The 17,431-nt window shown below is 50.0% G+C and overlaps 1 protein-coding gene across 1 annotated transcript; it reads right to left on the bottom strand.

Annotated features, from left to right (window-relative positions):
* Positions 1 to 7,553: 7,553 nt before the first annotated feature.
* On the bottom strand, positions 7,554 to 14,917 carry LOC137304557 (CCN family member 1-like). The gene is made up of 5 exons (XM_067973211.1): positions 14,021 to 14,917; positions 12,985 to 13,198; positions 11,725 to 12,051; positions 11,207 to 11,409; positions 7,554 to 10,019 (listed from the first exon to the last, which is right to left on the bottom strand). The coding sequence occupies exons 1-5, from the start codon at positions 14,066 to 14,068 to the stop codon at positions 9,717 to 9,719; spliced, it is 1,095 nt and encodes a 364-aa protein (XP_067829312.1). The 5' UTR covers positions 14,069 to 14,917; the 3' UTR covers positions 7,554 to 9,716.
* Between the last annotated feature and the right edge of the window lie 2,514 nt (positions 14,918 to 17,431).

Here is a 17,431-nt window from a genome sequence, read left to right as displayed (position 1 = left end):
CTCTTGGTCCGTAGCTCTGTAGGTTACGGCACTTCAGGTGCACATCCCAGCGCTTATTAAATGTGATGAGGTTTTCTGCCTCTACCACCCTTTCAGGCAGTGAGTTCCAGAAGCTTACCACCCTGTCAAACTGAAATACACAGAGCAGGTTTACTCTCACCCTGTAATACACACAGAGCAGCATTATTCTTACATTCTTACACTGTAATACACAGAGCAGGGCTACTCTCACAATGTAATACATAGAGCTGGATCACCATCACACTGTAACACCCAGTGCAGTGTTACTTCCACATTGTAATACACAGAACATGGTTCCTCGCACACGGTAATACACAGACCAATCTTAGCCTCAAATTGTGACATAGAACAGGATAAGTCTTACACTGTAATACACAGAGCACTGTTACTCTCACACCATAATACACAGCAGTGTTACTCCCCACTGTAATACACAGAGCACTGTTACTCTAACACTGTGATACACAAAGCACTGTTACTCTCACACTGATAATCTCTTTAAAATGTAGTGTATATTGCTTTCAACTAAGTTCAATTTTAAAGTTTAAATTTTAAAGTTTCTGTCAGGCTTCAGCAGAGAGAGCTGCTGTAGTAAGTTAATTGGTTAGCTAGGTTAAACTGGTACCTGAAGGTGGGGCAGGCCTGACTCGTCTGAGTCACAAACTGTAGAAATACAGGGGCCTGTCAGTGCGACAGCACGGTGTGCGGACAACACAGTGTGAACTGCTGAGAATTTGGTAAGTGTGGGAGTTCGGTGAAGTGGGGGAAGGAGGTGCTGCTTTGCCTTGCTTTTCCTAACTTTTTCCACAGAGTGGCAGTGGACCTGAGAGTAGAAGACTGAGATTGGGGAATAAAAGCAGCAGCAGACCTGCAACAAGAGAAAACTACTGTGCGACGTCACAGGTGAGGCAGGAGAGTCCGAGAGGTGAGCACAGTATAAAAGGAGAGACCGAGAGCGGGAGGAGAGTCTGAGAGTCTAAAGCAAGTCATGGCAGCAGACCTCGCACCCATGATATGCTCCTCCTGCACTATGTGGGAAGTTATGGACACTACAGGTGTGCAGGAAGTGTGTCCAGCTGCAGCTACTGGCTAACCATATTTCGGAGCTGGAGCTGCGGGTGGATTCACTGTGGAGCATCTGCGATGCTGAGACTATCGTGGATAGCACATTCAGTGAGGTGGTCACATCGCAGGTAAAGATTACGCAGGCAGAAAGGAAATGGGTGACCGCCAGGCAGAGTAAAAGGACCAGGCAGGTAGAGCAGGAGTCCCCTGGGGCCATCTCCCTCTCAAACAGATATACCGCTTTGGATACTGTTGGGGGAGATGGCTTATCAGGGGAAAGCAGCAAATGCCAAGTTCGGGGCACCACGGGTGGCTCTGCTGCACAGGAGGGGAGGAAGAAGAGTGGCAGGGCTATAGTGATAGGGGATTCCATTGTAAGGGGAACAGATAGGCGTTTCTGCGGCAGCAAACGTGACTCCAGGATGGTATTTTGCCTCCCTGGTGCTAGGGTCAAGGATGTCACGGAGCAGCTGCAGGGCATTCTGGAGGGGGAGGGTGAACAGCCAGTAGTCGTGGTCCATATTGGTACCAACGACATAGGTTAAAAAAAGGGATGAGGTCCTGCAAGGTGAATTTAAGGAGTTAGGAGATAAATTAAAAAGCAGGACTTCAAAGGTAGTGATCTCAGGATTACTACCAGTGCCACGTGCTAGTGAGTATAGGAACAGGAGAATAGACAGGATGAATGCGTGGCTGCAGGGATGGTGTAGGAGGGAGGGATTTAGATTCCTGGGACATTGGGACCGGTTCTGGGGAAGGTGGGATCTGTACAAGCGGGACGGGTTACACCCGAGCAGGACCGGGACCAATGTCCTCGCGGGGGTGTTTGCTAGTGCTGTTGGGGAAGGTTTAAACTAGAGTGGCAGGGGGATGGGAACCTGAGCAGGGAGTCAGAAGGGAGTAAAGTTGAGAGCAGCAAGAGAGGGGAAGACCCAGGGGAAATTTACAATACAAATAGTACAAACAGTTGTTCAAGAACAAGTGAAAGGGAAAAGCGTAGAGCAGCAGAAAGCAAGTGTACTTTAGGCATGACAGATAAAATAAAAACTAGAAGGCGTAAGGCGATTAACCCAGCATCAAAGCTGAAGGTCAGGCTAGGGTGTTTGGCCCAACTAAGAGTTCTATATACAAATGCACAGAGTATAAGGAATAAATTAAATGAACTACAGGTTCAAATTCAAATTGGAGGGTGTGACATGATAGCTATTACTCAGACTTGGCTGCAGGATGGTCAGGATTGGGAACTAAATATACCGGGTTATAAGGTCTACAGGAGAGATAGGGAAAATGGAAGAGAGGGAGGAGTAGCCTTAATGATTAGAGATGAAATCACTTCAATGATAAAGGGGGATATAACGAGAGGTAAGCAGCCAACAGAGACCTTATGGGTTGAATTGAGAAATAGGAAAGGATCTAAGACTATAGTGGGAGTTGTATATAGGAGCCCTGGCAGCAGCTCTGAAGTGCTAGATTGTATAAATTCAGAGATTAGACAAGCGTGTAAGAAAGGCATAGTGGTCTTAATGGGGGACTTTAACCTTCACATGGATTGGGAAAAGCAGACTAGCAACTGTCAGAAAGGTAGTGAATTTCTTGAGTGTGTCCGGGATAGTTTTCTGCAGCAGTATGTCCCAGAGGCAACAAGGGGGTAAGCCATACTAGATTTAGCAATGAGCAATGAACCAGATTTAGTTAACGGCTTAACTGTACGCGAACATCTATCCAATAGCGATCATAACATGATCGAGTTCAATGTAGTGTTTGAAAGGGAAAAAAGTGAATCAGCTGCTAAGATTCTAGACTTGGGCAAGGCCGACTTCAATGGGATGAGACAAAGACTGTCCACAGTAAACTGGACAAATCTGTTAATGGGTAAAACGACTGATGATTAGTGGGAAATGTTTAAAGAAACATTTAACATGATACAGAATTGGTTTATACCCCTGAGGGGCAAGAACTGTACTTGCCAAAAAAAACAGCCATGGACAACTAAAGAGGTAAGGGACAGTATAAGACATAAGGAAAGGGCATACAAAAAGGCAAAAAATGGCACAGATCCTGGCGAATGGGAAAGATACAAAGATCAACAAAGGGCCACAAAACAGATAGTAAGAGCTACAAAAAGAGAGTATGAAAAGAAACTCGCAAGGGATATCAAAACCAATACGAAGAACTTTTATAGTTATATTAGGAAAAAGAGGGTGGTCAGGAGCAGTGTTGGCCCCTTAAAAACTGAAAGTGGGGATATTGTCATTGACAATGGGGAAATGGCGGACATGTTGAACGATTACTTTGCGTCAGTATTTACAGTCGAAAAAGAGGATAGCATGCCGGAAATCCCAAGAAAATTAATATTGAATCGAAGACAGGGACTCGATAAAATTAATATAAGTAAAGCAACAGTAATGAAGAAAATAATAGCACTAAAGAGTGACAAATCCCCAGGACCAGATGGTTTCCATCCCAGGGTTTCAAAGGAAGTAGGTGAGCACATTGCGGATGACCTAACTATAATCTTTCAAAGTTCTCAAGATTCAGGAACTGTCCCTCTAGATTGGAAAATTGCACATGTCACTCCGCTTTTTAAGAAGGGAGAGAGAGGGAAACCGGGGAATTATAGACCAGTTAGCCTAACATCTGTTGTGGGGAAAATGCTGGAGTCTATAATTAAGGATAGCGTGACTGGACACCTTGAGAATTTTCAGATAATCAGAGAGAGCCAGCATGGATTTGTGAAAGGCAGGTCGTGCCTGACAAACCTGATTGAACTTTTTGAAGAGATGACTAAAGTAGTGGACAGGGGAATGTCAATGGATGTTACTTATATGGACTTCCAGAAGTCCATATAAGTCCCACAAAAGAGACTGTTAGCTAAGATAGAAGCCCATGGAATCGAGGGAAAAGTACGGACTTGGTTAGGAAGTTGGCTGAGCGAAAGGCGACAGAGAGTAGGGATAATGGGTAGGTATTCACATTGGCAGGATGTGACTAGTGGAGTCCCACAGGGATCTGTCGTGGGGCCTCAATTATTCACAATATTTATTAACGACTTAGATGAAGGCATAGAAAGTCTCATATCTAAGTTTGCCGATGACATAAAGATTGGTGGCATTGTAAGCAGTGCAGATGAAAACATAAAATTACAAAGGGATATTGATAGATTAGGTGAATGGGCAAAACTGTGGCAAATGGAATTCAATGTCGACAAATGTGAGGTCATCCACTTTGGATCAAAAAAGGATAGAACAGGGTACTTTCTAAATGGTAAAAAGTTCAAAACAGTGGATGTCCATAGAGACTTCGGGGTTCAGGTACATAGATCATTGAAGTGTCATGAACAGGTGCAGAAAATAATCAAGAAGGCAAATGGAATGTTGGCCTTTATATCGAGAGGACTAGAGTGCAAGGGGGCAGAAGTTATGCTGCAGCTATACAAAACCCTGGTTAGACCGCACCTGGAGTACTGTGAGCAGTTCTGGGCACCGCACCTTCGGAAGGACATATTGGCCTTGGAGGGAGTGCAGCGTAGGTTTACTAGAATGATACCCGGACTTCAAGGGTTAAGTTACGAGGAGAGATTACACAAATTGGGGTTGTATTCTCTAGAGTTTCGAAGGTTATGGGGTGATCTGATCGAAGTTTATAAGATATTAAGGGGAACAGATAGAGTGGATAGAGAGAAACTATTTCCGCTGGTTGGGGATTTTAGGAGTAGGGGGCACAGTCTAAAAATTAGAGCCAGACCTTTCAGGAATGAGATTAGAAAACATTTCTACGCACAAAGGGTGGTAGAAGTTTGGAACTCTCTTCCGCAAACGGCAATTGATACTCGCTCAATTGCTAAATTTAAATGTGAGATAGATAGCTTTTTGGCAACCAAAGGTATTAAGGGATATGGGCCAAAGGCAGGTATATGGAGTTAGATCACAGATCAGCCATGATCTTATCAAATGGCGGAGCAGGCACGAGGGGCTGAATTGCCTACTCCTGTTCCTATGTTCCTATGTAACACACAGACCAATCTTCGCCTCAAATTGTGACATAGACAGGTTAAGCCTTACACTGTAATACACAGAGCACTGTTACTCTCACACTGTAATACACAGAGCACGGTTACTCTTACACTGTAATACACAGAGCACTGTTACTGTGACACTGTAATACACAGAGCACTGTTACTCTCACACTGTAATACACAGAGCACTGTTACTCTTACACTGTAATACACAGAGCACTGTTACTGTGACACTGTAATACACAGAGCACTGTTACTCTTACACTGTAATACACAGAGCACTGTTACTCTTACACTGTAATACACAGAGCACTGTTACTCTCACACTGTAATACACAGAGCACTGTTACTCTCACACTGTAATACACAGAGCACTGTTACTCTTACACTGTAATACACAGAGCACTGTTACTGTGACACTGTAATACACAGAGCACTGTTACTCTTACACTGTAATACACAGAGCACTGTTACTCTGACACTGTAATACACAGAGCACTGTTACTCTCACACTGTAATACACAGAGCACTGTTACTCTCACACTGTAATACACAGAGCACTGCTACTCTTACACTGTAATACACAGAGCACTGTTACTCTTACACTGTAATACACAGAGCACTGTTACTCTTACATGGTAATACACAGAGTACTGTTACTCTTACACTGTAATACACAGAGCACTGTTACTCTTACACTGTAATACACAGAGCAGGGTTACTCTCACACTGTATTACATAGAGTACTGTTACTCTCACACTATAATACACAGAGCACTGTACTCTTACACGGTAATACACAGAGCAGGGTTACTCTCACACTGTAATACATAGAGTACTGTTACTCTTACACTGTAATACACAGAGCAGGGTTACTCTCACACTGTAATACACAGTGCAGTTTACTCTCACAATGAATGACCCACCCATTACCCAACCTGTGACCCACACTTTACCAATTTGCAAACACACCTATTAACCAACCTCTGTCCCACCAATTCCCCAGTCTTTGACCCAAACCATTAACCATTCTGTGACCCACACATTACCCAATCTGAGTACTCCCCAATTACCCAATCCGTGACCCACCCATTACCCAACCTATGACCCTCCCATTAACAAATATGTGACACCAATTGCCCAACCCATGTACCTCCTATTACCCCATCCTTGGCTCACCCATAACCCAAATTGACATGCACCAGATACCCAACCTGTGACCCACGTATTACCCAATCCGTGACCCACCCATTACCCAATCCGTGACCCACCCATTACCCAATCCGTGACCCACCCATTACCCAATCCGTGACCCACCCATTATCCAATCCATAACCCACGTATTACCCAATCTGTGACCCACCCATTACCCAATCCGTGACCCACCCATTACCCAATCCATGACCCATGTATTACCCAAACTGTGACCCACCCATTACCCAATTTGTAATCCCATTCATTGCACAATTTTTGGATTTGGCTGATGTTCATGTCCCAAACAAAAAGAGGACAGAGAGAAGAGGCAGAGTGAACCCCAAAATAAATACCAATGGATGGAGGAGCCTAAGGCCTGAAAATGCAATGTGGCAGAGTATCAGCAGAACCTGAGAGAAGAGTTTGCACAGGGTGAAGTAAGGATTCATCTTGAGGGCACAGAAGGTTTTGCAGCAAGTTATGTTCCAGGGTTCAGAAGTGGTGACTGTGATATATTTACCTACAAGTGTGAGCCAAGAACAGGAGGAACTAACAGTCAGAGGGGACAGGTTACTTGTTGCCTTAACATAAAGTCTATAAACTTGTTCCCTGTCCAATCACTGGAGCATTTCATTGCCTCCCCCCACCCAACTGTGGTCTTCTTACTACATTTCTATGATTGACAGATATCTGCCACAAACACCTATTAGAAATTGGGCTGAGATACCCTGGTATGCATTTCCCATAAATCCTTGCAGGAGCAGAGAGCTTCTTGTCTCAGGTGACCCCACTGGTCTGGAAATCAACCGTGCTTTGGAACCATGGAACAGGCAGTTCCAGTCACACCCAGGTTCAGTAAGTAGCTGGTCTTGGGTCATTGTGTTGGAAGAACTGGTCTCCAGTGGAAAGAATTTTTCCAATGGATTAACTGATGAAAGCATTGCCTCCAGAATGAAGCTACATATATCAGGAGGAATCCCACTTCAACACAGAGTCTGTTTGGAGTTAATGTTAATATCAGTTCTACCATTGGGTAGCAGCTTCCTTGGGCTTAGTTGGAGGTGGGCAGAGTCCGACTGTCGCGCTAGATCGACAAGGATAGGATAAGGCTCAGCTGTGAGGGCTCCCAGTTTGCACCCACTGAAGAATTTTTACTGTTGAGCTGCTGGTAATTATGGAACCAAATGCCAGCAACTTCAGGAGAGGAAAAACCAACGGGAAAGGTGAAAGATTTAAATCAAACCACACACAGGGAATATTGGTTTCTATAAAATAAATTTATTCCATCCTTCTAATTTTCAAAAATTCGTATTTGAAATGCACTATATTAAAATTTATATCCAAAATAAAATTATATCACATTTTGATAAATACATAACACAGAAATATGGTTCAACTAATTACAATTCATCCACTCCCTGCAGCTGCCTTTTACCAGAGTGCAATGCTGGCAAAAGGATGGGGAATGTGTCAAAGTGACATTACAATCCTGACATTGCTCACATCCGACACGGACAGGAACACTGACGATACGGCTCAAACAGGGGAACTGGCTCTCAATACAGCAACTCTTCGTTTTACAAAGGACTCAACCAGTTTCAGATCCATCTTCGCAACAGGACCGTTGTCAAGTTTGAGGCCTAGAAATAATTTTGACAAATAAGCCTGTCACCAGCACATTGAGCCTTGGTTACTTCTGGCTGTCTCACAATCAGATGTTGAGAACGATAAAGTGACTGGAGTCTGAGCAGTACATTCAGCAGCAGAAAGCCCAGGAACCAGTGGCAAGGGGGCTACTTATAACAGCAGCTGGTTTAAACAATCTAATCTGATCAACCAACACAGCTCGCCAGGCCCAGAGGTTTGGCACAGTTAGAATTCAGTGCCCGTTCCCCCCCTGCACTGCTTCTAGTTTTCACCCTCCCTCTCCAGCAGGTGTTACACATGGTGTGAGAGAGGAGGAGGGAGAATAAATCGGCAGACATGAACCTGTAACCACCCTCTAATCGAAAATCAGGTGACCTTTTCATGACATTATATTAATTTTAAATTGTCAGAGTGAGCCCAGAGACTGAGGGAGAGTGAGCCCAGAGACTGAGGGAGAGTGAGCCCAGAGACTGAGGGAGAGTGAGCCCAGAGACTGAGGGAGAGTGAGCCCAGAGACTGAGGGAGAGTGAGCCCAGAGACTGAGCCCAGAGACCGAGGGAGACTGAGCCCAGAGACCGAGGGAGACTGAGCCCAGAGACCAAGGGAGACTGAGCCCAGAGACCGAGGGAGACTGAGCCCAGAGACCGAGGGAGACTGAGCCCAGAGACCGAGGGAGACTGAGCCCAGAGACCGAGGGAGACTAAGCCCAGAGACCGAGGGAGACTGAGCCCAGAGACCGAGAGAGACTGAGCCCAGAGACCGAGGGAGACTGAGCCCAGAGACCGAGGGAGACTAAGCCCAGAGACCGAGGGAGACTGAGCCCAGAGACCGAGGGAGACTGAGCCCAGAGACCGAGGGAGACTGAGCCCAGAGACTGAGAGAGACTGAGCCCAGAGACCGAGGGAGACTGAGCCCAGAGACCGAGAGAGACTGAGCCCATAGACCGAGGGAGACTGAGCCCAGAGACGGAGAAAGACTGAGCCCAGAGACCGAGGGAGACTGAGCCCAGAGACCGAGGGAGACTGAGCCCAGATTTAATTTAAATTGTCAGACAACTTATAGAATTCCAATTGAGAACCATGACATCAGAACAAAGACAGCGCTGTCCCTTTGAACAGTAAACAATTCCATCAAATGGGTGGTACAGGATACAGTCATAAAACTCCAGACAGAAACCAACTACACACACACCCGTTACAAATGGCTCAAAAACAAAGGATAAGATACTGACTTCTGAAACAAAGCCACTTCCTAAACTCCAAGATGGTCGAAGCTCTGTGCAAGTTGAAATAGAGAAAGGTCACTCACTGTCCCAGAAAAAGGCAAGAGCTTAGCTGCCAAGAGGCAGTGCCATGGGGCTCAGATCAGTGCTTTTGCTGCAGATTGTAAGCAAAGATCTTCACTGACTGAAGCCCATAGTCCAGTTTTTAAAAAATTAAATTAACCCCCCAATCCCACCCCCAACTGAGGCGCTCTACAGTAGACTAGGGTCCTGCTCAGACTGCAGTGAAACGATCCAATGCTGGGCCCAGTGAATAGGAGTCCTGTAGAAAGTTATAGCCTTGCAAGGCAACTCTGCAGAGTAATGGGAACTAGTTTTGTTTGAGGATTACACCATGTGCAATGCCCTCACTTCTGATCACAGCACATTCCTGACCTTGGACTCATTCTGGCATTAGAAGAGGAGACCACACATTCAGATCAGGTGGCCAATACCTTTTCTTCAGCCCAGTCTCTCGCCAGAGTTCAGAGGTTAGGCTTTAAAAGTCATCTTTTATTCTAAGAACTTGTGGATGTCATTATATAGTCTGAAGTATGGCTGGGCCACCTCATTCAGGTGGGGACAGTTGGAGCTGCATTTACATGACTGGATCATCATCATCTTCTTGTTGAAGGTCTCACCATCCTCACAATAGAATTGGACACGGATTGTTCGGGTCTTTAGTGGGGAACAGCAGCGCTGGTCTATGCACAGGCCGCAGGAGTTTGGCCGGTACTTCTTCACACTCTTGCAGCCTGCATAAGTAAAGCGAATCGGTTCCTTGGCCTTTTGGGTTGTGGTGCATTTTTTTCCTCTCTGGAAGAGATAAGGAAGAGTTTAATCATTTCAGCTTCTGTCAGTCATCTTAGGGCAACAGGTTCTTCAGATTATTTGCGTTTTCAATAAAGTACATCGATGTTCTCTTCCGTTCTCCACCCACGAAAGCCCACTTACATGGCAATGGACAATAGAAAAGTTAATTGGCACCTACATGAGACAAACATCCAGTTTCTCTGAACTGTTTTAATAGATTCTCATTACTGTATTGGGGTATTGGCCATCTGATGGTCCTGAGGAATGACAATATCTATTTTGTATAAGTCCTTCAGTTGCTACATCAGCAGGCTTTTTAAAATGGTTACAGTAAAGGTTGTTTGAACCAAAAAAGGATCGATCAGAGTATTGTTTAGATGGTGAAAAGCTCGGAACAGTGGAGGTCCAAAGAGATTTAGGGCTCCATGTACAGCGATCACCAAAATGTAGTAGTCAGGTACAAAAAAATAATCAAAAAAGGCTAATGGAATATTGGCCTTTATAACTAGAGACTAGGATATAAAGGGGAGGAAGTTTTGCTGCAGATGTACAAAGCCCTGGTTAGACCACATCTGGAGTACTGTGTACAGTTCTGGGCACCACACCTTGGAAAGGATATATTGGCCTTGGAAGGAGTGCAGCGCAGATTCACCAGAATGTTACCGGGGATCCAAGGGATAAATTATGAGGAGAGATTCCATAAACTAGGCTTGTATTCCCTGGAATATAGAAGGTTTAGGGGTGATTAGATTGAGGTTTTCTGGATTTTGAAAGGAGTTGATAGGGTAGATAGAGAGAAACTTTCTCCACTGGTGGGGGAGTCTAAGACAAGGGGATATAACCTTAAAATCAGAGCCTGGCCAATCAGGAGAGGAGTTCGGAAACACTTCTTCACACAAAGGGTAGTAGAAATGTGGAACTCTCTCCCACAAAAGCGGTAGATTCTAGATCAATTAATAATTTTAAATCCAAGATCAATAGATTTTTGCTAACCAAGGTATTAAGGGATATAGAGCCAGGACGGGGATATAGAGAAATGGAGTTAGGGTATAGATCAGCCATGATCTCACTGAATGATGGAACAGGCTCGAGGGGCTGAATGGCCTCCTCCTGTTCCTATGTTCCTATGTACTTCCTGTTATTAGTTAACTTGCATTGAGTTCCTAGCAAGTTGTTGAAAAGACTCTTACCTTCAGTTTGGGATAGACAGTCTGACTGCAGGGCCGAGTCTGGCAGAGTCGGGTCTCCTTAGTCAGCTTACAGTCAGGGTTGTCATTGGTGACCCTGGTGGACACACCCATGCCACAAGTTTTCGAACACTTAGACCATTGTGTTGTTTGGACAATACACTTTATTTTGGGGAATCTCCGTCCTTCAAACAGTGGTCTCCAAGCTGAGGAAGTAAGTGAATAACAGCTTTAGATCCATTCATACAAAATGTAACTTTTATAACAGGGGGAGTGGAGTCTTTTAAAAATAGTCAAGCCACATAGGAACTGAATTGCATAAGGCATCAAATTGATGGAAAGTATGAGTGGTATTTGTAGTCTTGTTTATTCAAATACCAATGTGCCATGTGTAGCAGCTATATTTGGATATTGGATATCTGCACTTCTATTATTGGACACAGCAACTCCAAGGAGACTATTTAACAAAATACATTGGTTAGCTAGTTAAAGCAACTCACCAGCTAGTTAAAGGAACTCACCAGCTAGGTTATTCAGGGAGTGATGCTTTCTGCGGATCAGCTCATTGCTGCTGATGGCAGCAAGCTCAGTGAGGTCATAGAAGGTCACTCCACGATACTTTGATGCAACCTTATTACAGACAAACTTCTCACAGCATTGACCAGGGACTTTCACCAGCCGGGGGGTGGAGCAGCCCATGCCAGCCAGTGGCAGTACCTGGGGACAGAGTGGGATGCAGCCCACTGCCCCGTCTATGCAGGTGCACTGATGTTTGCAGCTGGGCTGGAAGATCTCACTGTTCTGGTAAATCCTCCCATTGTATTCACAGGTTCTGCCCTCAGACTTTGCTGTTGGAGAAAAGAAACACTGTCAGAAATGCTCGGGCAGAAAGCCTCGGGTTATTTACTCGGCCCTCTTTAGGGGCCGGAATTTCCCAAAAACTTGCGTCGTAGGAACGGCGCATCTATGGTCTACACCATTGTTATGCTGCAGAAATTCCAGGAAATGTTGGCGTGACTTATGCCATTACAGACCCCACGCCATAATTTGCTGGGACTTTTGCACTGCTCCACAGAGATCTTCGATGGAGCAAGGGGGGGTGAGGGAGCAAGGGGGGGGGGGGGGCGGCGAGGGAGGGCAAGGGAGCAAGGGGGGGTGGGCGAGGGAGCAAGGGGGGTGGGCGAGGGAGCAAGGGGGGGTGGGCGAGGGAGCAAGGGGGGGTGGGCGAGGGAGCAAGGGGGGTGGGCGAGGGAGCAAGGGGGGGTGGGCGAGGGAGCAAGGGGGGGTGGGCGAGGGAGCAAGGGGGGTGGGCGAGGGAGCAAGGGGGGGTGGGCGAGGGAGCAAGGGAGGGGCGAGGGAGCAAGGGGGGGCGAGGGAGCAAGGGGGGGCGAGGGAGCAAGGGGGGGGGCGAGGGAGCAAGGGGGGGTGGGCGAGGGAGCAAGGGGGGGCGAGGGAGCAAGGGAGGGGTGAGGGAGCAAGAAGATAAATAATAATGATAACGATAATGATAATAATAATATTAATAATAATATTAATAATAATATTAATAATAATATTAATGATAATGATGGAGCTCTGGGGGTTTGGCCCCTGAGCTGATGAATATTCCGCACTCTGACCCACTCCGATGAGACGCTGAACGAACGAGAGAAAAACAAAAATGCCCAACGATCAGGAGCGGAGACTGAGCCGCGGGTCCGCGGGCCGGGGCAGCACTCGCTCATAGACCGTGCCCCGGACCCCGGACCCCGGGACAGGCGCCCCTCCTCTCCCACACTCACCCCTGCAGATGCCGCTGGTCCGGTCGGGGCGGGCTCCCCGGTTACACTCCAGGCCCTTGAGCTGATCACAGGGCGCGGCCGGGCTGCAGTCCTCATTCAGTTGTTTGGCGCAGACTTTACAACACGGGCAGCGGTGGAGGAGCAGGGTGACTCCGGGAGGGCAGTGGGTCGGGCCGGGGGGACAGTCACACTCCCCGGGGCAGCCGCCGCTCACCTGATAAAGTGACAGTGAGAGAGGGTGAGAGAGGGGGAGAGGAGAGGGAGAGGGTGAAGGAGGGGGTGAAGGAGGGAGAGGGTGAAGGAGGGAGGGGGAGAGGAGAGTGGGTGAAGGAGGGAGGGAGTGGGTGAAGGAGGGAGGAAGTGGGGAGAGGGGGGAGAGGGGGTGAAGGAGGGAGGGGGAGAGGAGAGGGGGGGTGAAGGAGGGGGTGAGGGGGTGAAGGAGGGGGAGGGAGAGGGTGAAGGAGGGAGAGGGTAAAGGAGGGAGGGGGAGAGGAGAGGGGGGTGAAGGAGGGAGGGAGTGGGAGAGGAGAGGGGGGTGAAGGAGGGAGGGAGTGGGTGAAGGAGGGAGGGAGTGGGTGAAGGAGGGAGGAGGAGAGGGGGGTGAAGGAGGGGGTGAGGGGGTGAAGGAGGGAGGGGGAAGGGGTGAAGGAGGGAGGGGGAAGGGGTGAAGGAGGGAGGGCTGGGTCTGCACCGCACAGTGGGAGAGGGTGAGGGGAGAGAGTGAAGGGGCAGATGAGAGGGGAGAGGAGGTGAACGGGAGGGGAGAGAGTGGGGGAAGGGGAGAGAGTGGAGGGGAGAGGAGAGGGGGTGAAGGGAAGGGTGAATGGGGAGAGGGCTGGGTCTGCACCGCACAGTGAGAGAGGGAGGGGAGGGGGTGAAGGAGGAGGGGGAGAGGGTGAGGGGAGAGAGGGTGAGGGGAGAGAGTGGGGGGGTGAAGGGGAGGGGGAGGGTCCTCATTAAACACAGTTACACTTTCAAACTCAGAATCCCCCCAGTGACGGACGGAGGGCGGCGGATTTCGGAGCCGGTTTCTCACCAGAGTTGAGCCGACGCTGAGCAGAGTGAAGATCAACAAATCCCCCATCGCCCGCCCCAGGGGGAGACTCAGCAAAATTCAACTCTTCCCAGTGAGAGGTCCGGGACCCGCGGCAACACGGGCTCCGCTCCCGCTCCCTGTCTGTCTGTGTGTCTGTCTGTCTGTTACTCTGTCTCGGTGTCTGTCACTCTGTCTCTGTCTCGCTGTGTGTCACTCTGTCTCGGTGTCTGTCTGTCACTCTGTCTGTCTGTCACTCTGTCTCTGTCTTGCTGTGTGTCACTCTGTCTCGGTGTCACTCTGTCTCGCTGTGTGTCACTCTGTCTCGGTGTCACTCTCTCGCTGGGTGTCACTCTGTCTCGGTGTCACTCTGTCTCGCTGTGTGTCACTCTGTCTCGGTGTCACTCTCTCGCTGGGTGTCACTCTGTCTCTGTCTCGGTGTCTGTCTGTCACTCTGTCTCTGTCTCGCTGGGTGTCACTCTGTCTCGCTGGGTGTCACTCTGTCTCGGTGTCACTCTGTCTCGCTGGGTGTCACTCTGTCTCTGTCTCTGTCACTCTGTCTCTGTCTCGGTGTCACTCTGTCTCTGTCACTCTGTCTCGCTGGGTGTCACTCTGTCTCGGTGTCACTCTGTCTCGGTGTCACTCTGTCTCTGTCACTCTGTCTCTCTGGGAGTCACTCTGTCTCTGTCACTCTGTCTCGGTGTCACTCTGTCTCGGTGTCTCTCTGTCTCGCTGGGTGTCACTCTGTCTCTGTCACTCTGTCTCTCTGGGTGTCACTCTGTCTCTGTCACTCTGTCTCTGTCACTCTGTCTCTCTGGGTGTCACTCTGTCTCTGTCACTCTGTCTCTGTCACTCTGTCTCTCTGGGTGTCACTCTGTCTCTGTCACTCTGTCTGTCTCTGTCTCGCTCTCCGTTAATTATACAGCTTTCGCCCTGCAACAGAATCCCTCCCATTGGCTATCTGGCTGGCTGAGGCCTCCGCTGGTCGTCCAATGAGGGACGAGCCTCTCACTCCAGACATTCCATTCCGGAGCGCAGTGCGCGTGCGCCGAGCGCCAATGACTGGAACCCATTCATAAAAGGGGCGAGGGGGCGGGGCTCCCGGACTGAGCCAATCCGGTCACAGCAAGGGAGCCGGGGGTGGGGGGGAATCTGAGCCAGAGGATGGTCCTCACTCACTCCACTCACTCACTCCACCATCATCACACCATCCCAGACTGAGCCCAGAGACTGAGCCCAGAGACCGAGGGAGACTGAGCCCAGAGACTGAGGGAGACTGAGCCCAGAGACCGAGGGAGAGTGAGCCCAGAGACTGAGGGAGACTGAGCCCAGAGACCGAGGGAGACTGAGCCCAGAGACTGAGCCCAGAGACCGAGGGAGACTGAGCCCAGAGACCGAGGGAGACTGAGCCCAGAGACCGAGGGAGACTGAGCCCAGAGACCGAGGGAGACTGAGCCCAGAGACCGAGGGAGACTGAGCCCAGAGACCGAGGGAGACTGAGCCCAGAGACCGAGGGAGACTGAGCCCAGAGACTGAGCCCAGAGAACTGAGCCCAGAGACCGAGGGAGACTGAGCCCAGAGACTGAGGGAGAGTGAGCCCAGAGACTGAGCCCAGAGACCGAGGGAGAGTGAGCCCAGAGACTGAGGGAGAGTGAGCCCAGGGACTGAGCCCAGAGACTGAGAGAGACTGAGCCCAGAGACTCAGCCCAGAGACTGAGGGAGACTGAGCCCAGAGACTGAGAGAGAGTGAGCCCAGAGACTGAGCCCAGAGACCTGAGCCCAGAGACCGAGGGAGACTGAGCCCAGAGACTGAGAGAGACTGAGCCCAGTGACCGAGGGAGACCGAGCCCAGAGAACTGAGCCCAGAGACTGAGCCCAGAGACCGAGGGAGACTGAGCCCAGAGACTGAGGGAGAGTGAGCCCAGAGACTGAGGGAGAGTGAGCCCAGAGACCGAGGGAGACTGAGCCCAGAGACTGAGGGAGAGTGAGCCCAGAGACTGAGCCCAGAGACCGAGGGAGACTGAGCCCAGAGACCGAGGGAGAGTGAGCCCAGAGACTGAGGGAGAGTGAGCCCAGAGACTGAGGGAGAGTGAGCCCAGAGACTGAGGGAGAGTGAGCCCAGAGACTGAGCCCAGAGACCGAGGGAGACTGAGCCCAGAGACCGAGGGAGACTGAGCCCAGAGACTGAGGGAGAGTGAGCCCAGAGACCGAGGGAGACTGAGCCCAGAGACCGAGGGAGACTGAGCCCAGAGACCGAGGGAGACTGAGCCCAGAGACCGAGGGAGACTGAGCCCAGAGACTGAGCCCAGAGAACTGAGCCCAGAGACCGAGGGAGACTGAGCCCAGAGACTGAGGGAGAGTGAGCCCAGAGACTGAGAGAGACTGAGCCCAGAGACCGAGGGAGAGTGAGCCCAGAGACTGAGGGAGAGTGAGCCCAGGGACTGAGCCCAGAGACTGAGAGAGACTGAGCCCAGAGACTGAGCCCAGAGACCGAGGGAGACTGAGCCCAGAGACTGAGAGAGAGTGAGCCCAGAGACTGAGCCCAGAGAACTGAGCCCAGAGACCGAGGGAGACTGAGCCCAGAGACTGAGAGAGACTGAGCCCAGTGACCGAGGGAGACTGAGCCCAGAGAACTGAGCCCAGAGAACTGAGCCCAGAGACTGAGCCCAGAGACCGAGGGAGACTGAGCCCAGAGACTGAGGGAGAGTGAGCCCAGAGACTGAGGGAGAGTGAGCCCAGAGACCGAGGGAGACTGAGCCCAGAGACTGAGGGAGAGTGAGCCCAGAGACTGAGCCCAGAGACCGAGGGAGACTGAGCCCAGAGACCAAGGGAGAGTGAGCCCAGAGACTGAGGGAGAGTGAGCCCAGAGACTGAGGAAGAGTGAGCCCAGAGACTGAGGGAGAGTGAGCCCAGAGACTGAGCCCAGAGACCGAGGGAGACTGAGCCCAGAGACCGAGGGAGACTGAGCCCAGAGAACTGAGCCCAGAGACCGAGGGTGACTGAGCCCAGAGACTGAGGGAGAGTGAGCCCAGGGACTGAGCCCAGAGACTGAGAGAGACTGAGCCCAGAGAACTGAGCCCAGAGACTGAGAGAGACTGAGCCCAGAGACCGAGGGAGAGTGAGCCCAGAGACTGAGGGAGAGTGAGCCCAGGGACTGAGCCCAGAGACTGAGAGAGACTGAGCCCAGAGAACTGAGCCCAGAGACTGAGCCGGGAGACTGAGCCCAGAGACTGAGCCCAGAGACTGAGAGAGACTGAGCCCAGAGACCGAGGGTGACTGAGCCCAGAGACCGAGGGAGAGTGAGCCCAGAGACTGAGCCCAGAGACTGAGAGAGACTGAGCCCAGAGACCGAGGGAGACTGAGCCCAGAGAACTGAGCCCAGAGACTGAGCCGGGAGACTGAGCCCATAGACCG

Source organism: Heptranchias perlo, chromosome 37 (assembly GCF_035084215.1).
Source record: "Heptranchias perlo isolate sHepPer1 chromosome 37, sHepPer1.hap1, whole genome shotgun sequence".
NCBI lineage: Eukaryota > Metazoa > Chordata > Chondrichthyes > Hexanchiformes > Hexanchidae > Heptranchias > Heptranchias perlo.
Note: the sequence above shows the minus strand (reverse complement) of the source record. Positions and strands in the feature narration are given on the sequence as shown.